General features: G+C 42.9%; 2 protein-coding genes across 3 annotated transcripts; one reads left to right on the top strand and one right to left on the bottom strand.

Annotated features, from left to right (window-relative positions):
- Positions 1 to 148: 148 nt before the first annotated feature.
- On the bottom strand, positions 149 to 4,108 carry LOC119021902 (opioid growth factor receptor-like). The gene is made up of 8 exons (XM_037102495.1): positions 3,532 to 4,108; positions 2,557 to 2,619; positions 2,412 to 2,444; positions 2,225 to 2,279; positions 2,017 to 2,095; positions 1,865 to 1,931; positions 1,620 to 1,768; positions 149 to 1,525 (listed from the first exon to the last, which is right to left on the bottom strand). Exons 1-8 carry the CDS (start codon positions 4,021 to 4,023, stop codon positions 1,216 to 1,218), a joined length of 1,248 nt encoding a protein of 415 aa, XP_036958390.1. The 5' UTR covers positions 4,024 to 4,108; the 3' UTR covers positions 149 to 1,215.
- Positions 4,109 to 9,453: 5,345 nt separating this feature from the next.
- On the top strand, positions 9,454 to 16,110 carry LOC119021377 (potassium channel subfamily K member 15-like). Of its 2 annotated transcripts, XM_037101632.1 has the most exons (3): positions 9,454 to 9,555; positions 9,726 to 10,154; positions 15,107 to 16,110. In XM_037101632.1, exons 2-3 carry the CDS (start codon positions 9,758 to 9,760, stop codon positions 16,066 to 16,068), a joined length of 1,359 nt encoding a protein of 452 aa, XP_036957527.1. In that variant the 5' UTR covers positions 9,454 to 9,555; positions 9,726 to 9,757; the 3' UTR covers positions 16,069 to 16,110. The 2 variants fall into 2 exon arrangements, with proteins under 2 accessions (XP_036957527.1, XP_036957526.1); XM_037101631.1 differs by lacking the exon at positions 9,454 to 9,555 and having other exon boundaries at positions 9,659 to 10,154.
- Positions 16,111 to 20,209: the final 4,099 nt, after the last annotated feature.

Below are 20,209 nucleotides of genomic sequence, written 5' to 3'. Positions count from 1 at the left end.
GAGTCACATTACATCTCATTTAGCCCAGCGCCAGGGTTGCTTTTGCAGTTCTACCAAAACAGTACCTACCTTGCTGACTTTCTGGGATCATTCGGCATCCATACACTGCATATTTGCATTTGTCAAAGCACAGATCACACAAACCAAATGTTGTTGGAATTAAATCACTATTTTTTATTTATTTATAAGAACAAGCAAAATGCATTTGTATGACAATCATGCTGTGTTAGAAATTAGCACAACTTATGTCACTCAAAATTTAGGGCAACTGTATCTCCCACTTCTTCAACATTCAATTACTTTACTGCAGTTAACCACTGATGTAATTCCCCAACATGAATCTCAGAGTGGAACTCAATTTTTTTTAATCTAATACCTTACAACTACTGTTTTACAGTATTTTGACCAAAAACTGACACAAATGTTATGTGAATTTTATCAGGTCAATGTAAATAATTTAATTAGTTAATGAATAAAATGAAATAAAAAATGATTACATTAAGGGGAATGAAAGCAAGCGTGAGGAGTCTATGATAACATAAGGCATTTTGGTGTGAAATAGAGCTTCCAATCAAGAAAACAGCAGATTTCAGAGAGAATGACGAACAGTCGTTTCATGCCAATGAAGTCAAACAGATGCTCAGTTATTATAATTCTTAATTTGTGCACACCACAACATAGCATAATATGAAACCTTTGAAAACGACACAATTAATGTAAAACTTTTTGACGTCTATTTGCCAAGATCAAAGCAGCTCCAAGGCACTTTAATGTAAAAACACGTAACATTTTTTTTGCTGACTCTGGTGGCAGTTCTGGACCAAGGAGCACCATTGCCCTCTACGGTAAAGATATCGTTGTGGCCAGCATGTGTGTTTGTTTGAAAGGTGAGTAAAATAAAACACATTTTCTTTGTAACAGCTGCAAACACAGCTGTTTGCAGGATGCATAGCATTGAGGTATCTAATGACTGAAACCAGAGTGAAACAATACAAGGCTTTAGTGCCATGCCACCGGTTAAATAACCAGTTAAATGGTCCCTGATGTCGGTTTAAGTGGTAGTGAGATTGTAAGGCAGCAGCCTGACTGTAAAGCTACACATCTGATCATTAGTATGCAGTAAATACTATACAGAGTCAGTATTGATTAAGGGGCACGGTGAAAGATTCTTCTTTGGCAGCCGCATTTGCCGGGTCTTTGATTTTACCTTCATGGTCAAAAACTCTTCATTCCCTGCTGTGCCTGAGGCCTCGACCAAATCCTCTGAATTTTCTTTGGGCACCACACAAACTCATCTTGACGGGCATACTTTGAGTAGGCAAACTTGAGGAGATTCCTGCGTTCCTTCCTATCGAGGACAGCAAACACAAAGTAGTTGAGCACACTCTCCTTGACGTTGGGGAGCTGTCCGTGGACGAGAGTTTCCTCCAGGAAGAAGCGGACCAGGGGGGCTTGGTAGTGGGCGTAACCCAGGTTTCCCAGGCACTTCAAGATGCGGGTGATGCGCAGGTTGTTGTGGGAGTGACTGTCAACGGCAAGCAGTGAGAAGGACAGAAAGGAGATTACTGAGAGCGTTCTCTTCCTTTTAGTGAACAATATGATTGAAATTCAGAGCTCACTTGTCGAGGTTGTTGAATCTCTCTCTCCAGTTGTGCGCCCTCTTGACTTCTCCTGTGCCCTCATCACACAACTTGATACCATAGAAGTCCAGCATGAGCGTGTAGGACTTCAGCAGATTTTTCTTCACGGTGCTGTTATTCAGAAAACCCTGAGGCAAAGGTAGAATGTCAGAATATGTTTTTTTTTAAATTACTTTTTATTATTTTATTATTATTATTATTATTTTTTTTTTTTAGCAGTTTACCTGAATTTCTTCTTTTGTCAGGGGACTGGCCTCATAGTTCACCCCTGGTTCTTGCAGTGGGAACAACCTTTTAAGAGAAAAATGTTTTTAAAAAATGGTGGAAACACATTCTGAACACTGCACATTACATCTGTGATTACAGAGTGACGCACCATTGAATGTAGGTGTGTACATGCTCCAGTGCGTAATAGTTTCCGGTCCATTCGTCGTGGAAAGTGTTGATGTAGATGTCTGTCGCCCCGAGGTCAATCAATATGTAAACAGATGTCAATGTGGTTGCACAGATTAAGATTAATAAAAATAAAGAGCCTATCTCATCGATGTCGGTGGACTTCAGTGTGTTTGTAACTGTAGGCTCACCATCAGGCTTAGAGGGCTTCCATCCCAGGTAGAAGTTTAGGTTAGGCTTGTCGTCCTTCCCAAGAAGAAGAAGAAGAAGAAGAAGAAGAAGAAGAAGAAGAAGAAGAAGAAGAAGAAGATGTTATAAACATGTTTTTATTTTAGATTCATAAGCATGTCATGTGTGTCATTTGCACAGCGTACTTACAGATACTGGTCCTGGCCAGCGTTGTGACATGTTCTGTGGGGAGACATAAAAGAGAACAGTCTTTGTGTACATGGCTTAGGCCTGAACATGGGACAGTGTGTGTTCGCAGTGTGCACTGTAGGCTATACGTGTGTGTGAAACTTACAGGGTAGTCATGCCTGTAGTTTTGCATGTCTTTTGCAGCACTTTCAAATCTGCTGAACTTGTACTGGTGAAAAGAAGATAAATGCAGTTCAGTTTAAACTCGAGACATTTATTCAGTGGTTGAAATGTAACTAAGCACATATATACTATCGTGTACTTAAGTACAATTTTGAGGTTCTTGTATTTTCCATTTTATGCAACCTTATACCTCTTTTCCTCTACATATCAGAGGCAAATACTGCACTTCACTGGGTTTTCCAGCTTTAGTAACTAGTTACTTCTCAGATACCCATTTTTCATACCTGTGGTGCTCAGTGAGAAAACACACTGCATCCTTAAGTCTGGTGAATATGAAGTGCTCCTTTATGAGAGGGGAAAATTCTCATACACCTTAAGCAAAATGAATGATGTAAAACCCCTTGTGGTTTAGCTGGAAAATGTATCGTCACAAGGCTGCAAACAGGCTGTGAGTGATGCAGGGATCTGGCGGGACAGCAACGCTGCAGACACATGATGACTTTAAAGAAGATGATGCATTGTTTGGGATGAAACCACCCGACTGTGTGGACAGTCATTCTCCTGCAGATGGAGTACTTTGGATAGTTAAAGCATCCAAAAACTGAAAACAACATTAGTTTTTACTTAAGTCAGGTTCTGAATGCAGGAGACAAGTGTGGTAATAGTAACCTGCGTTTACTTTAGTAAAGGATGTAAATATTTCCTCTACATACAGTAGTCTTATTAGGTTTAAGAACAAACACTGTGGATTCTGAGTAGTCATCCAGGTAAAAAAAAAGTGTTAAAAAAAAGTGAGAACTGTTCTTAAATTGCAGTAAAGTCACTGTCGTCATATAATCCATTTATTAAGTCACCACAGGCCACAAACAGACACGCCTTAAACACAGCACATTGCTGTAAAGTCAAAGCAGCAGCAGCAGCAGATCAGGCCTGAGCTGCGGGCCTGCAGTGTACTCACTGATCTGGACGCTGCTGACCGCCTGTTGGGGCCCCTGGGTGGGCTCCTCTGGTTCTCCTCAGTCTCCCATGTTGAATCATAGCCGCAGTACAACTCATCTGTGGTCTCGACTCTATACTCCCCTTCATCAGGTTCTCCGTCACTCTCGTCATCTGTCAGCTCTCCGGCGGAGGCCCCGGCCCTCCCGGGGATGTCCCCGGGCCCAGGCTGACGGTCGCTGTGGCCGGGGGGTCTCACCTGCTCCGGGCACTCTCTCACCGGATCTGAATCCTGGTCGTCGGTTTCTTCGGGCACTTCTATGCTTCTCACGGGATCTTTTCGCCAGCCGAGTGTTACAAACAACCGACGACAAGCGGGTTGAACGCATCGCCGTAAGATTAAAAGTCTGGCCCACAGCCACTGCAGCAGCGGGTACAGCTGCGTGGAGGTGAACCAGGCCATCATGGACACAACGTGTCTGCCGAGGCCGAACAGCACTGACACGATCCCCATCGGAGCTCACTGTGCCGAACATCAAGCCTGTTTCACTTTCACTTTAACTCGAGTTTCCTCTTAACGGCCTTTACACAAAACAGAAACCTAACTAGAGACAACCACCACCCACAGACAGGAGAGTGACATCATCAGATCATGTTGCAGGCTTGTGGCGAGAATCCGAATCGCAAAATAAGCGACAACATTTAAAGATTTCAACAAAGCTAACCCCTAACCCTAACCCTTAAAACCCACTTATTCATTAATTAACCCTACATTTGAGGCAAATCTCTGAATTTGCACAGTAATCAATAAATGTGGGTACAAATGAAGGGTTACCTAGAATGTCACGTTGTACATTCTAAGTGGTTTTTACCGAACCTTTGCAGCAAACCCATGAAAAACTCTTCAATATTATAACCCTGAATATGGAACACTATTGGATATCAAACAGTATTTCAGGCCTAATACAGAAGACAAATATCACCTTTATCTGATAACCTAATTGAACGTCATGTCATTGTCCGTAACCGCTTATCCCTTTCCATGGGGTCCCGGGGTGTTGCTGCTGGAGCCAATCCCAGCCTTGTCTCAGGGCGAGGGCAGGGTCCTCCCTGGACAAGTCGCCAGCTCACTGAGAAGGAATGTGGGGTTCAGTATCTTGCTCAAGGACACTTTGCAGCTCCGCCTTGCCCGGAGCCAGGATTTGAACTAGCAACCTTTCGATCACTAGTCGACCTGCTCTACCCACTGAGCTACAGTTAAAGAATTTTACAATTGACCCTTAAATATTATTCAGATACAATTGTTATATGATGATTATTGTAATTGTATTGACTTGGGTGAGCACCTTCTCCAGCTGACTCTCTTTGGCTTCTGGAACAGTCACTTCTGACCTTTTCCAGGTTACTGTCTATCCTTCATTTACACACGAGCATACATCTGCAGAGAATCTGTAGTTTTTGACTCAGTTTCCTTTTTTTTTCTATTCAACTTACTTGTGGGCATCAAAGCCAAAGGAAGTCTACTCATCAGAACATTTACAGGAAAAAATGACCCTGGTGTCAAAACATAGACCGATTTTCATGTTAACTCTAAACAGAAAAATGTTAAATGTGTTAAATCCTGTGCAGACATGACACAGTGACTACAACTTTGAAGCACAAAGATGGAATACAGCTGGAATATGCTGTTTGAGAAAACAGTAATACAATTTAACAACTTTTATTATAATACACGCATGCACACACACACACACACACACACACACACAACCTGCTGCCACAACCATCCTCTCAACAGGTGCCTTCACCAGAACAAGGCCCTTCTCCCTGAAGGTGATGTAGAGGAATTAAAGATGATGTCTCTGCCCTTTTGGCTAATAAGTCTCAAATGACTGGCTGCAAAGTTCAAGCCTGTTGCCCTCTATCACACTCGACATTAGCCTGCAAGTTGATATGAAGCATTTTTAATGAAACAGGCTTGTTTAAATGTTGTTTTGATGATATAAATACACCTGGTCTCCGTACTAAATGATCATCCACCGGCTGGCTTTATTTCTTCCTGCTGTTATCAGTGTAAAGTCAGCATCATGTTCACAGTGTATTCCCCCCCTACTCTTTTTTAACGTTGATGGCTCTTGGACAGATGAGTGTGTTGGCTCCAGTCGGTGGACATCCTGCCCTTAATGCCTTCCTGTGGGAGATAAAGGGCTTTATGCATCATCGTGTAGAACAGAGAGAGACGAGATGAGGACATCAGATAACACGGCATCATAACTTCAGGACTGAAGAGCTGTTAAACCACAGGATCCTTATTAACAAGACGTCTCTTCTCCTTTCTGCTGATTGTGCAATACACCGCATGAATTGATTTTTCTAATTGTGACTTTTTAAACTTCTTCTGTGGCTTATTTGTTTCCCACATGCAATATGAAATTAACATAAGGGGTTGATGCTGAATAATACTGATGTAAGCACTGTATGCTCTCAATGAGTGGACTCTGGCGGGGCTGTTATCTCTCAGGGACTCCTTTCAAAAGGAGATAATTGCTCTCAGTTCCAGTGGAGAAAATCAAGACGCGTCTGCGTGTTCACATCTGCTCAGCAGCAGACAGTAGATTCATTTGTGCTTACTAAAGCAGAATAAGGTCCACCACGCTGTCTCTGGAAGATATAAACACAGCGTGGAGATAGCCATATGTTCTATATGGAATGGAGGCAATAAATGTGGATTTTAATGACAGATCTTGGGCTCTTTATGGCCCGCTTTAGTGCATGAATAGGCCCCACAAATTGGAATGCCCTCCTGAAATAGATGGGAACTTCATGCTGGATATGAAAGTGAAATAACTTGCAGCATGACGCTACAGCAGACAACCCATTTTCTGGTTGCTGTGCTGTGAACCCAATTAGCATGACACTGAGCAAGAACCCGCCAGATGCCGCCGAAAACCTCAGTGAGGCTCCGAGGAGCAGGCCTCTGTTTTGCTGTGCCGATACACAAATCATCTCCACTTTCTCAGTTAATGATGAAGGTTCGCTGGATCACTCAGCGACTAAGTGTGCTTGATAAAGGTCAGCGCCACCACCGGCTAATGCTTCATCGCTCAGAGTAATACTTTAGCCGAGCGTATTGTGAATACTCTGCACATGAACGCTTCACGGGGCAAAATAATCAAGAGCATACAGTCTGTAAAGGCCAGCTGTTTCTGCAGCCAGAGACACAACACACACACCGACACTCTGACACTTGTGTGTCCCAGACCTCTCCAAACACTGGGTCAGTGATTCACAGCTGGGAGAAAATCTGCAACACATTTACTTTTTTCCCTGGCAGCCCTGTAAACACACGGAAAAGAAAAAAGTCTGATTTGGAGTAAAGTGGCTGTAAAAATCTTGGACATCCAGCCTGCACTGATTTATTTCTGCTTGCTTAAAATCATTATTTACATTTTTCTTCCTTTTCCAGTTCTGCAAAGCTCTCAGAATTGATCAACACTGACAACACTTTTACCATACCAATACCATGACCAAGTACCAGGAATACAATGTTAAAGACACCAACGTCCTTTAAAGATGTACATGCATGCACACTCACATGCACATTTACACTGCATACGAAGAGGAAGTGTTCGTTCTACATATACATTTCGTCATTCACATTTATGCAATATGTATATTTATGCAATTTATGTATATATATATATATATATATATATATATATATATATATATATATATATATATAAACACACACACACACACACACACACACACACACACACACACACACACACACTCACCGGCCACTTTATTAGGCACACCTTGCTAGTACCGGGTTGGACCCCCTTTTGCCTTCAGAACTGCCTTAATCCTTCGTGGCATAGATTCAACAAGGTACTGGAAACATTCCTCAGAGAGTTTGGTCCATATTGACATGATAACATCACGCAGTTGCTGCAGATTTGTCGGCTGCACATCCATGATGCGAATCTCCCGTTCCACCACATCCCAAAGGTGCTCTATTGGATTGAGATCTGGTGACTGCGGAGGCCATTTGAGTACAGTGAACTCATTGTCATGTTCAAGAAACCAGCCTGAGATGATTCGAGCTTTATGACATGGCGCATTATCCTGCTGGAAGTAGCCATCAGAACATGGGTACACTGTGGTCATAAAGGGATGGACATGGTCGGCAACAATACTCAGGTAGGCTGTGGCGTTGCAACGATGCTCAATTGGTACTAAGGGGCCCAAAGAGTGCCAAGAAAATATCCCCCACACCATTACACCACCACCACCAGCCTGAACCGTTGATACAAGGCAGGATGGATCCATGCTTTCATGTTGTTGACGCCAAATTCTGACCCTACCATCCGAATGTCGCAGCAGAAATCGAGACTCATCAGACCAGGCAACGTTTTTCCAATCTTCTATTGTCCAATTTTGGTGAGCCTGTGCGAATTGTAGCCTCAGTTTCCTGTTCTTAGCTGACAGGAGTGGCACCCGGTGTGGTCTTCTGTTGCTGTAGCCCATCTGCTTCAAGGTTTGGCGTGTTGTGCGTTCAGAGATGCTCTTCTGCGTACCTTGGTTGTAACGAGTGGTTATTTGAGTTACTGTTGCCTTTCTATCAGCTCGAACCAGTCTGGCCATTCTCCTCTGACCTCTGGCATCACTGGATATTTTCTCTTTTTCGGACCATTCTCTGTAAACCCTAGAGATGGTTGTTAGTGAAAATCCCAGGAGATCAGCAGTTCCTGAAATACTCAGACCAGCCCGTCTGGCACCAACAACCATGCCACGTTCAAAGTCACTTAAATCACCTTTCTTCCCCATTCTGATGCTCGGTTTGAACTGCAGCAGATCGTCTTAACCATGTCTACATGTCTAAATGCATTGAGTTGCTGCCATGTGATTGTCTGATTAGGAATTTGCGTTTAACAAGCAGTTGGACAGGTGTGCCTAATAAAGTGGCTGGTGAGTATATATATATATATATATATATATATATATATATATATATATATATATATATATATATATATATATATATATATATATATATATTAAACCAGTCGAAGCTCAATATGTCATATTATCCAACAAGAACCCACATCATAACATGTTTTATGACATTACAAAGCATACTCTGATTTAAATGATGTGTGTCTCCGGTTTAAATATTATTGATGATTATTGATTAATGATCATGATTATTGGCCTAGGTTTACGTAAAGATTAAAGGAATTTAAGTCTGGTTTACATTGCTCTTATTGTACAACACAGAAGTAAGTAAGTAGGTAACTTTCACAGAGACAAGAGGCAGTGATGTCAACACACGTGCCTGTAGACATTAAACACAATAAGGGAAGGTGGGAAACAGAAAATAGAAGACATTGAACTGAGGCCACCCTGAAACTAAGGCCAGCCTTCTGGAGGCTGCAGCAGAACTCTGATCCCCCTAAAAATTAAAAACACAGTCATTGTCTACTCACCCACATGCTGATGGAAAGTCAGGTAAGTTTTGTAGTCCACCAAACATTTCTGGAGCTTCACAGCTTGACAGTGCTGCAGCATTCTCCTAAAGAACTGAGGTAGATGGGGAAGAAATTTGGGATGTTTGAGCCTCCAGAGACTTGGATTATGCTGGACGAGCTGTATGGAGCCATTTTATTTTGTTTTTGGGATATTTTCTCTAAGTCTCCATTCACTTCAGTAGTTCAGGATAGTGCAGCAGGACTGTTTTGCTGTGATCCAAAATGTTTAAGTTTGAAGACCAAGCACCTGAAATTCCATCGGCACTGTGGGTGACAGGGTAATGACTTCTTTTTCATTTTTTTGATTAACTACCCTTTAAAACTCAGATTTAGCCGAACAGAGAAAATGTCCTCCTGCTGGCACCTGTTTGTAAAAACAGCTCACAGCACAGTCATTATTCTGCAGCACAGTTTGAGTGTACTGGGACGGGACTGACAACCATTCACACCTGTGAGCCAGCACCTGTGTAGGACAGGATCACATGAGCCTTTTAAGGTCACAAACTTTTAAGGTCAGTGAGGCCTTATGGGCACCTCTAAATTCCTCTAAATTTCCTGTGGAAAGTCACAGTGCTGCCAGCTGCTGAGCTCAGGTGACTTATACAGACACTTGAATGCACAACAGCACAGGCTACAATTTCAGCACGCCACCTATTGTGTTCATTTGTTGTAATCCTAGCAGGGCAGCGGGGCCCCGACACGACAACATGTTGGATGGATGATGCTGTTGTGCGTCCGTCCCTGAGAGCAGCACCCTGCCTCCTGCCTCCAGCACCCATCCTCCAGCACCCAGCCTCCCTCCGCTCAGCGCGCACCCCGGAGCTGAGGATGAAGGCGCAGAACATCAGGACGCTGTGTCTCATCCTCTCCATCGTCCTCTACCTGCTCGTTGGAGCCGCCGTGTTTGACGCGCTGGAGTCGGACAGCGAGAGTTCAAAGAAGAAGTCGCTGGAGCAGAAGCTGAACGAGCTGAAGAAGAAGTACGGCTTCACCGAGGATGACTACGGGGAGATCGAGAGAGTGGTCGTCCAGGCGGAGCCGCACCGCGCCGGCAGGCAGTGGAAGTTCACCGGCTCCTTTTACTTTGCCATCACGGTGATCACCACGATCGGTGAGTAGGATTTTACCCACAGCTGCTTCTTAACTGACAACAAGCACAAAAAAAAAAAAAAAAAAAAAAAGTTGGAGCCGTGTCATATGGCCCCAGCTTGAGAGTCCACTTTGGAGAGGAGCAGGGGAAACTTACTATGAGGGGGTCCTCATGCATTGCGTACGCTGTGGTCATCGGACTATTTCCCACCGATTGACACCTTGTAAACTATATACCATAACTTAATGACCTGCATGCAAAATTACTTAAAGGGATATTCCACCAGAAATCTTATCTTCTGGTGTGAAACATTACCCAGTGTAGGGTTGAAATGTGGTTCACTGCAAGAAATGTCACCTAAGAAATAAGTGGGAAAAACAACTGGAGGGTGTTTCTTGCCTATTATAAACGACTAACCCTGTCACATTAAGTGTGGGGACCAAAAATATTCACAAAACACAAAATAATACTTCACGTGTCATGTCACAGAACGAACAGTGAATTAAAACACTAAATTATCCCTAACTAATTTAAAGTAGTGTAGGTTCAAAAAGACCAAACTCAACAAACTAATTTGAACTCAGCCGAGCACAGCCTGCGTGCTGCGCAGAGGGTGAAACTAACAGCTTCCATTTGTTCTCCTCAGAAGGTGATTGTTACTCAGGTATCTCGTGTTCTTACTGATGTTTTGCATAATGCATAATAAATATAGTTTAAAGTCGGCAACTTTTTTAAAACAGCAGTATGCTTTCAGTTTTCTTTGAATGTATCCTAAATATCAGAGGTGTACTTGGTGTATTTATACTTAAGAATATATAATGACAAGCATACAGAAAAAAACAAAGGTTCATTTAGTGAGAAAATTGATTTTTGAGCCTGAAAAATTAACTTTTCATAAAAAATTGACCTTTAATGTTTTGATCAAGATATGAATATTAATATCAAGGTAAGATAAAGTGAGGTCATCCTTTATTGATATCCAAAGAGGAAACTGGAGTGTTGCAGCAGCACAAAGAGAAAAGACCAAGTGGGAGGCATGCAAATGTAAACAGGAAAGATTAACAAAGATAAGTATACATAATGAAGTAAAAAAGGAGGTAACAACGATTGTTATATGAATAGTTACATGTCGATGGCAAGTTAATGTGACAAGTAATGAAATAAAGTGACACGGAGTGATTGGCGGCAGCAGTTACAGTATAATACAGCTGTAACGGACTATCAAATATCAAATGTTGTCATGGTACAGTATGTAAGGGATGATATGAAACGTCAATCTCAGTAATAGTAGAAAAGTGATACTGAATGATATGAGTGACAGTGTCATGTATATATTTAGTAAAGTGAATAAATATACACAATAACACTTAATAAACCATAGTGGCTTTTTTTTTTCCCTGAAAGAAGTTAGTGGTTCACAGGAAGGGGCGGGACTCTACAGAGAGGAGGACACAGTGCTTTACATAAAGCTTCTAGATTATGTTTTTACTTTCATTGTTTTTATTGTACTTATTGTACTAGGATCTTTGCGCTGGTGTGCAGGGGCAGTTGTTGTTTTTATGACTTGTTGTGATCGAATACATAATCTGCTTTGTCCTTTGGAGTCAAATAAATAAATAAATAAATAAATAAATCAAGTGGCACAAGGCAGAGTCCATTTCAGCAAGTTTAATGAAGCACACAGGAATTTATACAGTCAGGAATAAAATCTCACGCAATGCTAAACAAGAAAGAAGCGCACAGAAACAAGTAGGTAGTTATAAAATATCAAAGTTGGTCTCACAGCCGCGGGATGGTCAGAGAATGGAAGCAGCCTGTGTCAGATTGAGTCCAGGTCAGATAAAAAACAGGCTGTGTTCAGAGTCCAGGGAGTGATGAGGCCCTTTAAAAAGAGAAATCTCTGCTGTCATACAGACTGCTGAAGTGGGCCTCCATCGCTGCAGGAAAATCTCGGAAAAGCCGAAGAGCTGGAGGACGATCGTTTATTTGTGAAGGCTCAAGTTCACAAGCTGCTGCACAAACAACAACGCTCTTCTAAGACAAAAGGAGGAGGCTAAGAATGACTGTGGGAAGAGCCCGGGCTTCTCACTGCGCTCAGCTTGAAGAACATAAAGTGGAGACCGGGAAGTATTTTCATCATCTGCAGACAGAGCGCCTCCACTGGCAGCAAGGAAAAACCTCCCTGCCTGAGGAGGTGGAGAAATCCAGAGCTCTTCATGTGGCTCAGCTTGACAAGCAGCAGCAGGAGAAACAACACCCTCCTGACTGCTCTGAGAAACAGCCGGCCTCAGTTGGAGAGCCATCGTATGGAGTGGCAGGAGGACCAGACATCCCTCCTTCAAGCCACTGACGGCCTCAAGAAGACTCTCCAGGGAAAGGAGGAGGAGGAGCTGGAAGGAGGAAGAGAGCTCCATGAAGACCCAACTAGAAGGTCTCAAGAGCCAGATGAAGAAGAAGAAGAGGAGGAGGAAGAAGTGGTCTAAAAAAAACTCTAGGAAAACACAGACTTACTCAAAAACACACACTTGTTCTTGAATTATTGAAAATACATACAAAACAGTCATTTATTCAAGAGTGCTATTAATAGACTTTTTAAATCTAAAAATGTGAGAGTATGCTTTTACTTTACTTTTTATGTACCAAGCAGAGATACACAGTATCTTATGTAGTTAAGCTGAAATGTAGTATACATGGTTTATACTGACAAGTTCAGAAACATTTAAAAATGGGTAATAAAAAGAAAATGGGTATACTGCTAGTATTCTGATATGAGTGTGCTTACTCCATAAACTCTGGAAATATACTTGAACTGTACTTACGTTGACTTGATAAAATCAGCATGAAAGTATATGACCCCTCTGTCATTGTCGTTCATTTGGAGGCCGCTTTTTTGGCCTCCTGACAAATGTATTTCCAGTATTCAGTTTTTAGTCCCTACCAGCTCCTGAGGGAAATATCTGACTTTTCAGCTGCTGTACACTCCGCTGTGTTTGTGGCAAAAAACGACACCATGAGAAAACACGAACTGTCCCAATAAAACAATTACATTTGGCAAAGACTGACACTTTGAAGTTGGTGATTTGTGATAGAAGGTCTGCATAAATCAAATCTGACCTGACTGCAGAGCCAAAATAAAACTTTGGAGACACTGATCGGTTTATTCAACTTTTCATATACCTACATCAATGTGCCGTCGCTTTTTGCAAATTAGTTTTGCATAGCGTCCGTCACTGTTGGAAATATTTAGATGGGTCACTAAGTCCTCCTGAGTGGAGGAATATGGCCACTTAGCTAATGGACCGTAACAAAGATATAAAGCTGAAGGAAATTTCTCCTGTTTCATGTTTCCTGGACAGTTTCATCAGACCCCACCCTCCCGTGGTCCAGCCGCTCATTTGTTTTCACTTCTTTTGTCTGATTAGAACTTGTTTGCGGATGCCAACCATATCACTGTGCAGGAGGGAGAGTGGCTAGTTCATTTAGCGAACTAAACTCAGAAGACGCCTCTAATGTTTACGTCCCATGCTGTCTTGAGCACAGTCTTCTCATCTGTGAGTAGATCACTAGTAGATTTTTAGGGCGTGGGTTGGGTCCAAACATTGGTAGGGACACAACAACCCACCTTTGGAATGAAGCACTAGCAGAGCGGTAACTTTTGTTTTGTTTTGTTTTGTTTTTGTTTTTTTTAATTTGTGAACGATTTTCTCTCAAAATCATTAGCAGGATGTTGATATCTTATCTATATCTGTACCCTCTTTAGCAAAAGTACAAAATGTGTTGGTATGGACAAAATAACATTACAATGCAGACAATAGAGACACAGAGAAAGTGATTTGAAAGACATAAGTTATCATGGCTGTCAGTCCGTACCACAAACGTGGGGGAAAATGATCACAGTGACATGAAGCCTCTCAGCCGCTCAAATGTTATTACAGCATGCCGGGGAGACGTGGCCTTTGAGAGGGCACATAGGAATGATCTAATGTGACTTCATTCCAAAGATTAAACCCCTAACCCAACGCAAGCAAGTTCAAATATTGGTAGTCCATAACATCCATATGCAAACCTATACCCTTGTTAGTAGAAGCACAGTTATTGTGCTCAGTTGTATGCGTGTAGTTCCGTAGACAGGTCCTTAGTGAAACTGCTGATAGGAAGGTATGTGGATGAACCTGAGTAACCGGTCATGGTTTCTGGAAAGAGATGCTACAGTTGAGTTTTTCAAACAGTTGCACCTGATTCCAAAACCAAACAAGATGGCAGCCACCTCTACAGCTGATAACTTCAAAACCTGGCAACAGATCACAATGTATAGCACATCAGGCGAGAAAAAGAAGCAAATCAGGGATGGAGTAAATATTTTCAACCGCGGTTCAGCGATCCTGCTTAACTTCAGCCTGAGAGAGAGGTCCAAGTCTGCGTTCCAGACAACTTGGAACTCCAGAATATCTGCCCTCCTGCTGGAAAAAAAACAAAAAAACAAGAAGCGCAACAATTGGAGTTGAAGGTAATCTAAAGTATTTACAGGAGCCAGCTGAATGAAATATTTAATACATTCCCAAGCATAAAACTGCTGTTAAACAAAATGTACAACAGCATTCACCCTCGGGTGGTGTTTTTCCTCCTCTATTTTTTTTTTTTTTTTTAAATATATGCAAGGAGACTGAAATGCTGAGAGTTCAGTTGTGTGAGCACTTGGCAGAAGAACATCAGTTTGTCATAGTCAGCCATGTTCGTTGTGTATGTTTGACATTGGAACATTTGGAGGTCAACAGTTCGAAATTTCAACCGGGTCATTTTGACCTCCAACTTAACTGCAACGCAATACAGTTGAAAACACAATGAGTGAAAACATGTTTGCAGGAGTTTTAATATAAACCTGTGTAGCCTTGCAGTGTTTAATAAGCAGTAATCTTGATGACTGGTTCTTTACAGACACGTTATGTGACCTGCACTATACTGTGACTTTGTAGGTTATGGCCACGCTACGCCGCGCACTGATGCTGGCAAGACCTTCTGTATGTTTTACGCTGTCTTGGGCATCCCTCTGACACTGGTCATGTTCCAGAGCCTGGGCGAGAGGATCAACACTTTAGTCCGCTACCTCCTGCGCAGAGCCAAGCAAGGCCTGGGCCTACAGAAGACGGAGGTATCCATGGGGAACATGGTCCTGGTGGGTCTGCTGTCATGCATGAGCACGCTGTGTGTCGGAGCCGCAGCCTTCTCCCACTTCGAGGGCTGGACTTTCTTCAATGCCTACTACTACTGCTTCATCACGCTCACCACCATCGGCTTTGGCGATTTTGTGGCGCTGCAGAAGACAGATGCTCTCCAGAAGCGACCCCCTTACGTCGCGTTCAGCTTCATGTACATTTTGGTCGGGCTGACAGTAATTGGGGCTTTTCTTAACCTGGTGGTCCTGAGGTTTCTCACTGTCAGCACAGAGGAGCCTGACGGGAGGCCCGAGGCGGGGGCAAAGGAGCGGGAGAGGCAGCCTAAGGACGTGCAGGGGGATAGGGAGGTGTCAGAGGCTGCGGCAGAAACTGCTGACGCTGCATACGAAGAAGACGCACGCAGCAGCTTGTGCAACCTGAGCCTTCCCATGGAGGGGGGCACCAGCTGTACGAATCTCCTCCCCTCCCCTGTAGAGGAGCGCAGACATGTTTTATCTGAGCACTCAAAGCTGTCTGAGCCCAGCAAACTCAGGGCCTTATTCTGCTGCATGTGCCGAGGCCTGGACATTTACGACAGCCCACCTCCGCCTCATCATGACGAGGCGGGCGGCCACAGCAACCTTGTCTTTTATAACTCCATCTCTTACAGGGTGGACCGGGCTTCATGCAGCTCCTGCACCGGGTCAACACAGGCCTCCCCCAGCAGCAGAGTGCGCCCCCCGGGCAAGAACAACCCCCACACGAGGAGGAAGTCGTTATAGTGCCCGAACTTTTAACTTGTGTCTAAGGGGCATTTGTTTTGGACTTTTTGTACACACCATACAAGAGGACAAAGCTCTCTGATTTTGTGCTCGGTGGAACAAATCTCCCTCTGCATTCCTAGTCATGAATGTAGCATTACTTGCTATCAGAAAAAAAAAATGGAGCATAAAAACAGTTGCATTGTATTTTTCTACATTAAATGTTGAAGTTTAACGTTTAAAGTGTGTGACTTATATAACATCATGTTTTTCACCACTGCATTGTGTGTTTTGCTGTCAGGAAATGTGCGAGCAACTAGCAGAAAATGCGACACAAGTGCCTGAGAAAGGTGGGGCTACCTGCATCAATATTTTAGGTTTCAGACGTGCTGCAGCACCGTCACCTGTGACCTTCAGTTATTTCCACTCAGTAGTTATCGGTGTCGTCTAATAGGAATGTACACTCTGTCGCTCTGGCTGGTTCCCTTGGTAACGTTTCCGTCCTCCAGTGCGGTGGAAAAACCTGGAGCCAGACACGTACAGTACAGTGAGCGGTGATTGTCTGATGCAGTCAAAGCCGCGCTCTGTGATGAATGAGTGTGTCAACAAAGAACGGAAAATGAGCGGCCGCGCTGAAAACGTGGCAAATTAGAAAATGCCCCCAAATGACTGTTTAATCGCTTCTTAGACGTGTGGTTAAATCACACTCTGGTATTTGTCAAATTAAGATTTTTATACTCACCATGAGATGAGTAAAATGTGCCTCTGATCACACTTTTTTAAAGAATTTGAAATAAAATGTGTGAACATAAGGCCTTTACTAAAAGCTTCAATTTAAAGGGCTGCTGCACACAATTTCAGATTCAGTCAAGGAGCACTGATTAGCCTGTAAATTCTGTTATTTCTGTGGTTTCAGAGGAGCTTTCAAACCCCTGATGACATCATCAGATGATTACATCATCAGCATTTACTTGACTGAAACATTTGCAGCCACAAGCCTGAATTAAAAACTGGAGGTTGAAAGAGTTGGCATTAGCCTGGGAGGTGGTGTCAAGCTAAGTTATGCAGTTGGTTGCATTATGGGAATTGTAACATGAGGTGTTTTTGGTACTTGTCCAATATTATTATATTGGATCGCTATAATTTCAATTTTCCTTTAAAGATGCAATATATAAGGATGGACCACTTCATACTAATCCACTAGCTAACTACTAGAGTTACTGCTAACTGCTTCCAACTGTGGCTGCAGTAACTAGTCGGCTCAGTTCGCCGTGCAGCTAGCACTCCAGACTAGAAGCTCAGAGCACGTGGGAAGTGTTGGTGATTCTACTGTTAGCAGGAGCTTTTAATTTGAAGGGGGCTAGCTGGTTAGCATGCTAAACATTCTAACACAATACATAGATGTCATAAAACCAAATCTGTTATTCCTCCAGAGTCTGTTGATAGTTTTGGTCAAGCAAAAAAAGTTGATAGTTTGTTTTCAACCAAAATTTGAAGTTAATGCTTCTTTAAATCTGTCTCTTGTAGAAAGAGTGCAATACTAAATTGTTAGAGTGACCCCTTAAATCACTCTTTCAAAGGTAGTTCAATAATGAATCTAGCGAAAGTCGTGCAAAGAAAGAGAAGTATGTTCATAGTTTGATCTGAAGGGCTACATTTTAACGGGACATCTTCCACTGCAGCCTGACATTTATGATTTCTTGTTCTTCTTAGCAGAGTGACAGTGTTGAAAGCAGCTGATTCTTGTCCTCAATTACACCAGTCTTACCATTTTCTTTAATAGCAATCAAATCATCACCCATTTTACACCTTACCTTTGATGTTGTATTTGTAAAGCTGTAAGAACAAACCAGTGGTTAGGCAGGGGCCGTCTATTCACCAGAGGATCCAAATTCATGCACTGCAAACATCTGCACTGAAGAGCACCACTGAGATGAGTCACTGAAGCTCGGCACCGTAAGTGATTTTGAATCAGAAACAGTTGACCACTACCAGCCTCATTTGAAATTACAATTTTCAAAAATCTCCTCCCTGACCTCCCCGTGGAGGGTCAACTTGAGGATCACTCAAGTTTTGCATCACATTATGTTATTAATAGGAGCCTCTAGAGGTAACCAACAGTGACCTGCATTTAATTTCCTCTTCTCACAGCAGGGGGCAGCATTGGTCTATGTAACAGTCGCATCTGCAAGGTCTGACACTCAGTTGTTCATGTCTGCTAAAATCTGTGCACAGTGAAGTTTCATTTTTGAGTTTACCAAACTTCAAGACTGACTCGAATGTGAACGCCGCTTATACACTCACTCACGTGCTGTGTGTGTGTGTGTGTGTGTGAAGATATTCACAGCACAGAAGCCAACATCTGTCTGAGCTCTGCTGCTGCGTGCCATCACTGCTGTTTATGGAATTAAAGCGTGACAGTTGGGATTTGTTTTCATCTGGCAGCTTGAACTATGACACTGATCACTTCTGTGGGAATAAGTGTTTGGGTTCTCGATAATTTAACACAGGCGCCTCAGTCAAGCGCACAGACGTGTATCGGCTCCCAGCATTCTCAGCAAGATGTTTGTGTAACAGCAGAAAGGAAAAGTCTGAACAAAGAGCTGCGTAAAGATCACTGTTTTGTGAGGGGGGGAAAGCTGCTGTCTAATTAGCCCATTAATGTTGCAGATGGTGCTTCTCTTTATTTCTGCTGTGATGCCTCAGACGCCTCCTCTTATCCGCTCCAACTCCCCGAGCCTGAAACCACTGACAAACTGTTTCCACAGGCCGCTGATCTAACTCCCCAGCACAGAGGAGCAAAATGATGGTGCAGAATGAGTAGCTTCACTCCAGCACGGAGACCTTTGTATGATGATTTTTCTGCTGTTGAACCACCTCACGCGTGGCTGTGACAAAAAAGCAGCACCCACACTGAACTTTATCCAAGCCTCTGTGTGCGGCTCAGCGAGCGGCAATCCATTTAGCGGCTTCCCATGAGGATGACAAGAGAGGTAATGTTATATTTTATGCTCATGTAATGGACGTTATTACAGGTGGCGAGCTCAAGGTGGTGGTAGCGATCTTTTTGAAGGATCCATACTCCGGATGCAGCACCCCATGTGAGTCTGGTTCATCTTGCACACACTCTTGAGCTTGCACTGGTATTAATGCTCAAATCAATAATAAAAAAAAAGGCGAGAATGGAATTAATGGTTGTTTAGTTTATGTGGAGAATCTCCACATTGGTTACTGAATTTACCTCTGAAGTCACTGTACAACTAAAACATTTGAATTACGCAACAGTGCTTTAGTGTGTCACAAAAAAATGACAGTAGCCTCCAGTTTTGGCCTCTTCGTTTTCCTCACAGCAACGCACACACGCTTACCCACCGCTGTATCGCAGTTGTTCCCGGCTGAGAGAGTGGGTGAATAATTGATTGTATTGTGAGATATTTTTCTTTGTGAACACACCCTGTTAAGTCATTAGCATCCCGTGTTGAAGGGTCTTTCATGTGCAGTCACACTGGCGGGGCACACCAGATTAAATCGGAAACGAGCCGGCGGTTCAGGCAGAGTGCAGCTCCCCTCTTTTCTAAAGGGTGAAAAGCTTTAATATGGCAGAAATATGAGCAGGAGGTTCATAATAGAAGCTGCACGCAAATACAGTATTTATGAATGCGCAAATAAACTGAACCAATAGCGGCTGCCATGTTTTGATTATGGAGAAATATGTTTGCCTGTGTACACTGTATTCGCAGCCTTTCAGCCCGGAGATTATGAGTTATTTTCTTGGACAAGCATCAAAATGCAATAGCACATTCTCCCTGGCTCACGGGGAGCACAATGAAAGATTAAGGAACTAAAAACAAGTGTCATATTTATTCAGATTGATTAAAGAAGTAGAAATTAGGTTTCATTCGCGGAGCATTGAGAAAACAGGCATTAATAGAAGTTCATTGGTGGGGTAATTGCTCATTAGTTTTAATTCCCAGCCAATTTGCTGCTTGTGTTGAACAGTTTGAAAAGGCTGTTTTTACTCCGTGGTTGTCTTCTCCAATCAGAATGCCTTTGACATGCTCTGTCTCTTTGACATTTTGTGCCTCTTGATTAATTGGAGTTTAAATTGAGTCTTAAAGGAGAATTTGAATCGGCCCTTAATCAACGGGCCTACACCTCCACA

The sequence above is a fragment of the Acanthopagrus latus genome, chromosome 6 (genome assembly GCF_904848185.1).
Source record: "Acanthopagrus latus isolate v.2019 chromosome 6, fAcaLat1.1, whole genome shotgun sequence".
Taxonomy (NCBI): domain Eukaryota; kingdom Metazoa; phylum Chordata; class Actinopteri; order Spariformes; family Sparidae; genus Acanthopagrus; species Acanthopagrus latus.
The sequence above is the reverse complement of the archived record's forward strand: the minus strand, read 5'-3'. Positions and strand labels throughout refer to the sequence as shown.

What these genes read in the sequence shown, in the direction of transcription:
- LOC119021902 (XM_037102495.1), bottom strand. Translation starts at nt 4,023, where the DNA reads ATGGGGATCGTGTCAGTGCTGTTCGGCCTCGGCAGACACGTTGTGTCC. An exon ending in GGTCAGCAGCGTCCAGATCA is followed by an intron (nt 2,620 to 3,531) that starts GTGAGTACACTG and finishes TCTTTTCACCAG; the next exon opens with TACAAGTTCAGCAGATTTGA. An exon ending in ACTACAGGCATGACTACCCT is followed by an intron (nt 2,445 to 2,556) that starts GTAAGTTTCACA and finishes GTCTCCCCACAG; the next exon opens with AACATGTCACAACGCTGGCC.
- LOC119021377 (XM_037101632.1), top strand. Translation starts at nt 9,758, where the DNA reads ATGGATGATGCTGTTGTGCGTCCGTCCCTGAGAGCAGCACCCTGCCTC. An exon ending in CACGGTGATCACCACGATCG is followed by an intron (nt 10,155 to 15,106) that starts GTGAGTAGGATT and finishes GTGACTTTGTAG; the next exon opens with GTTATGGCCACGCTACGCCG.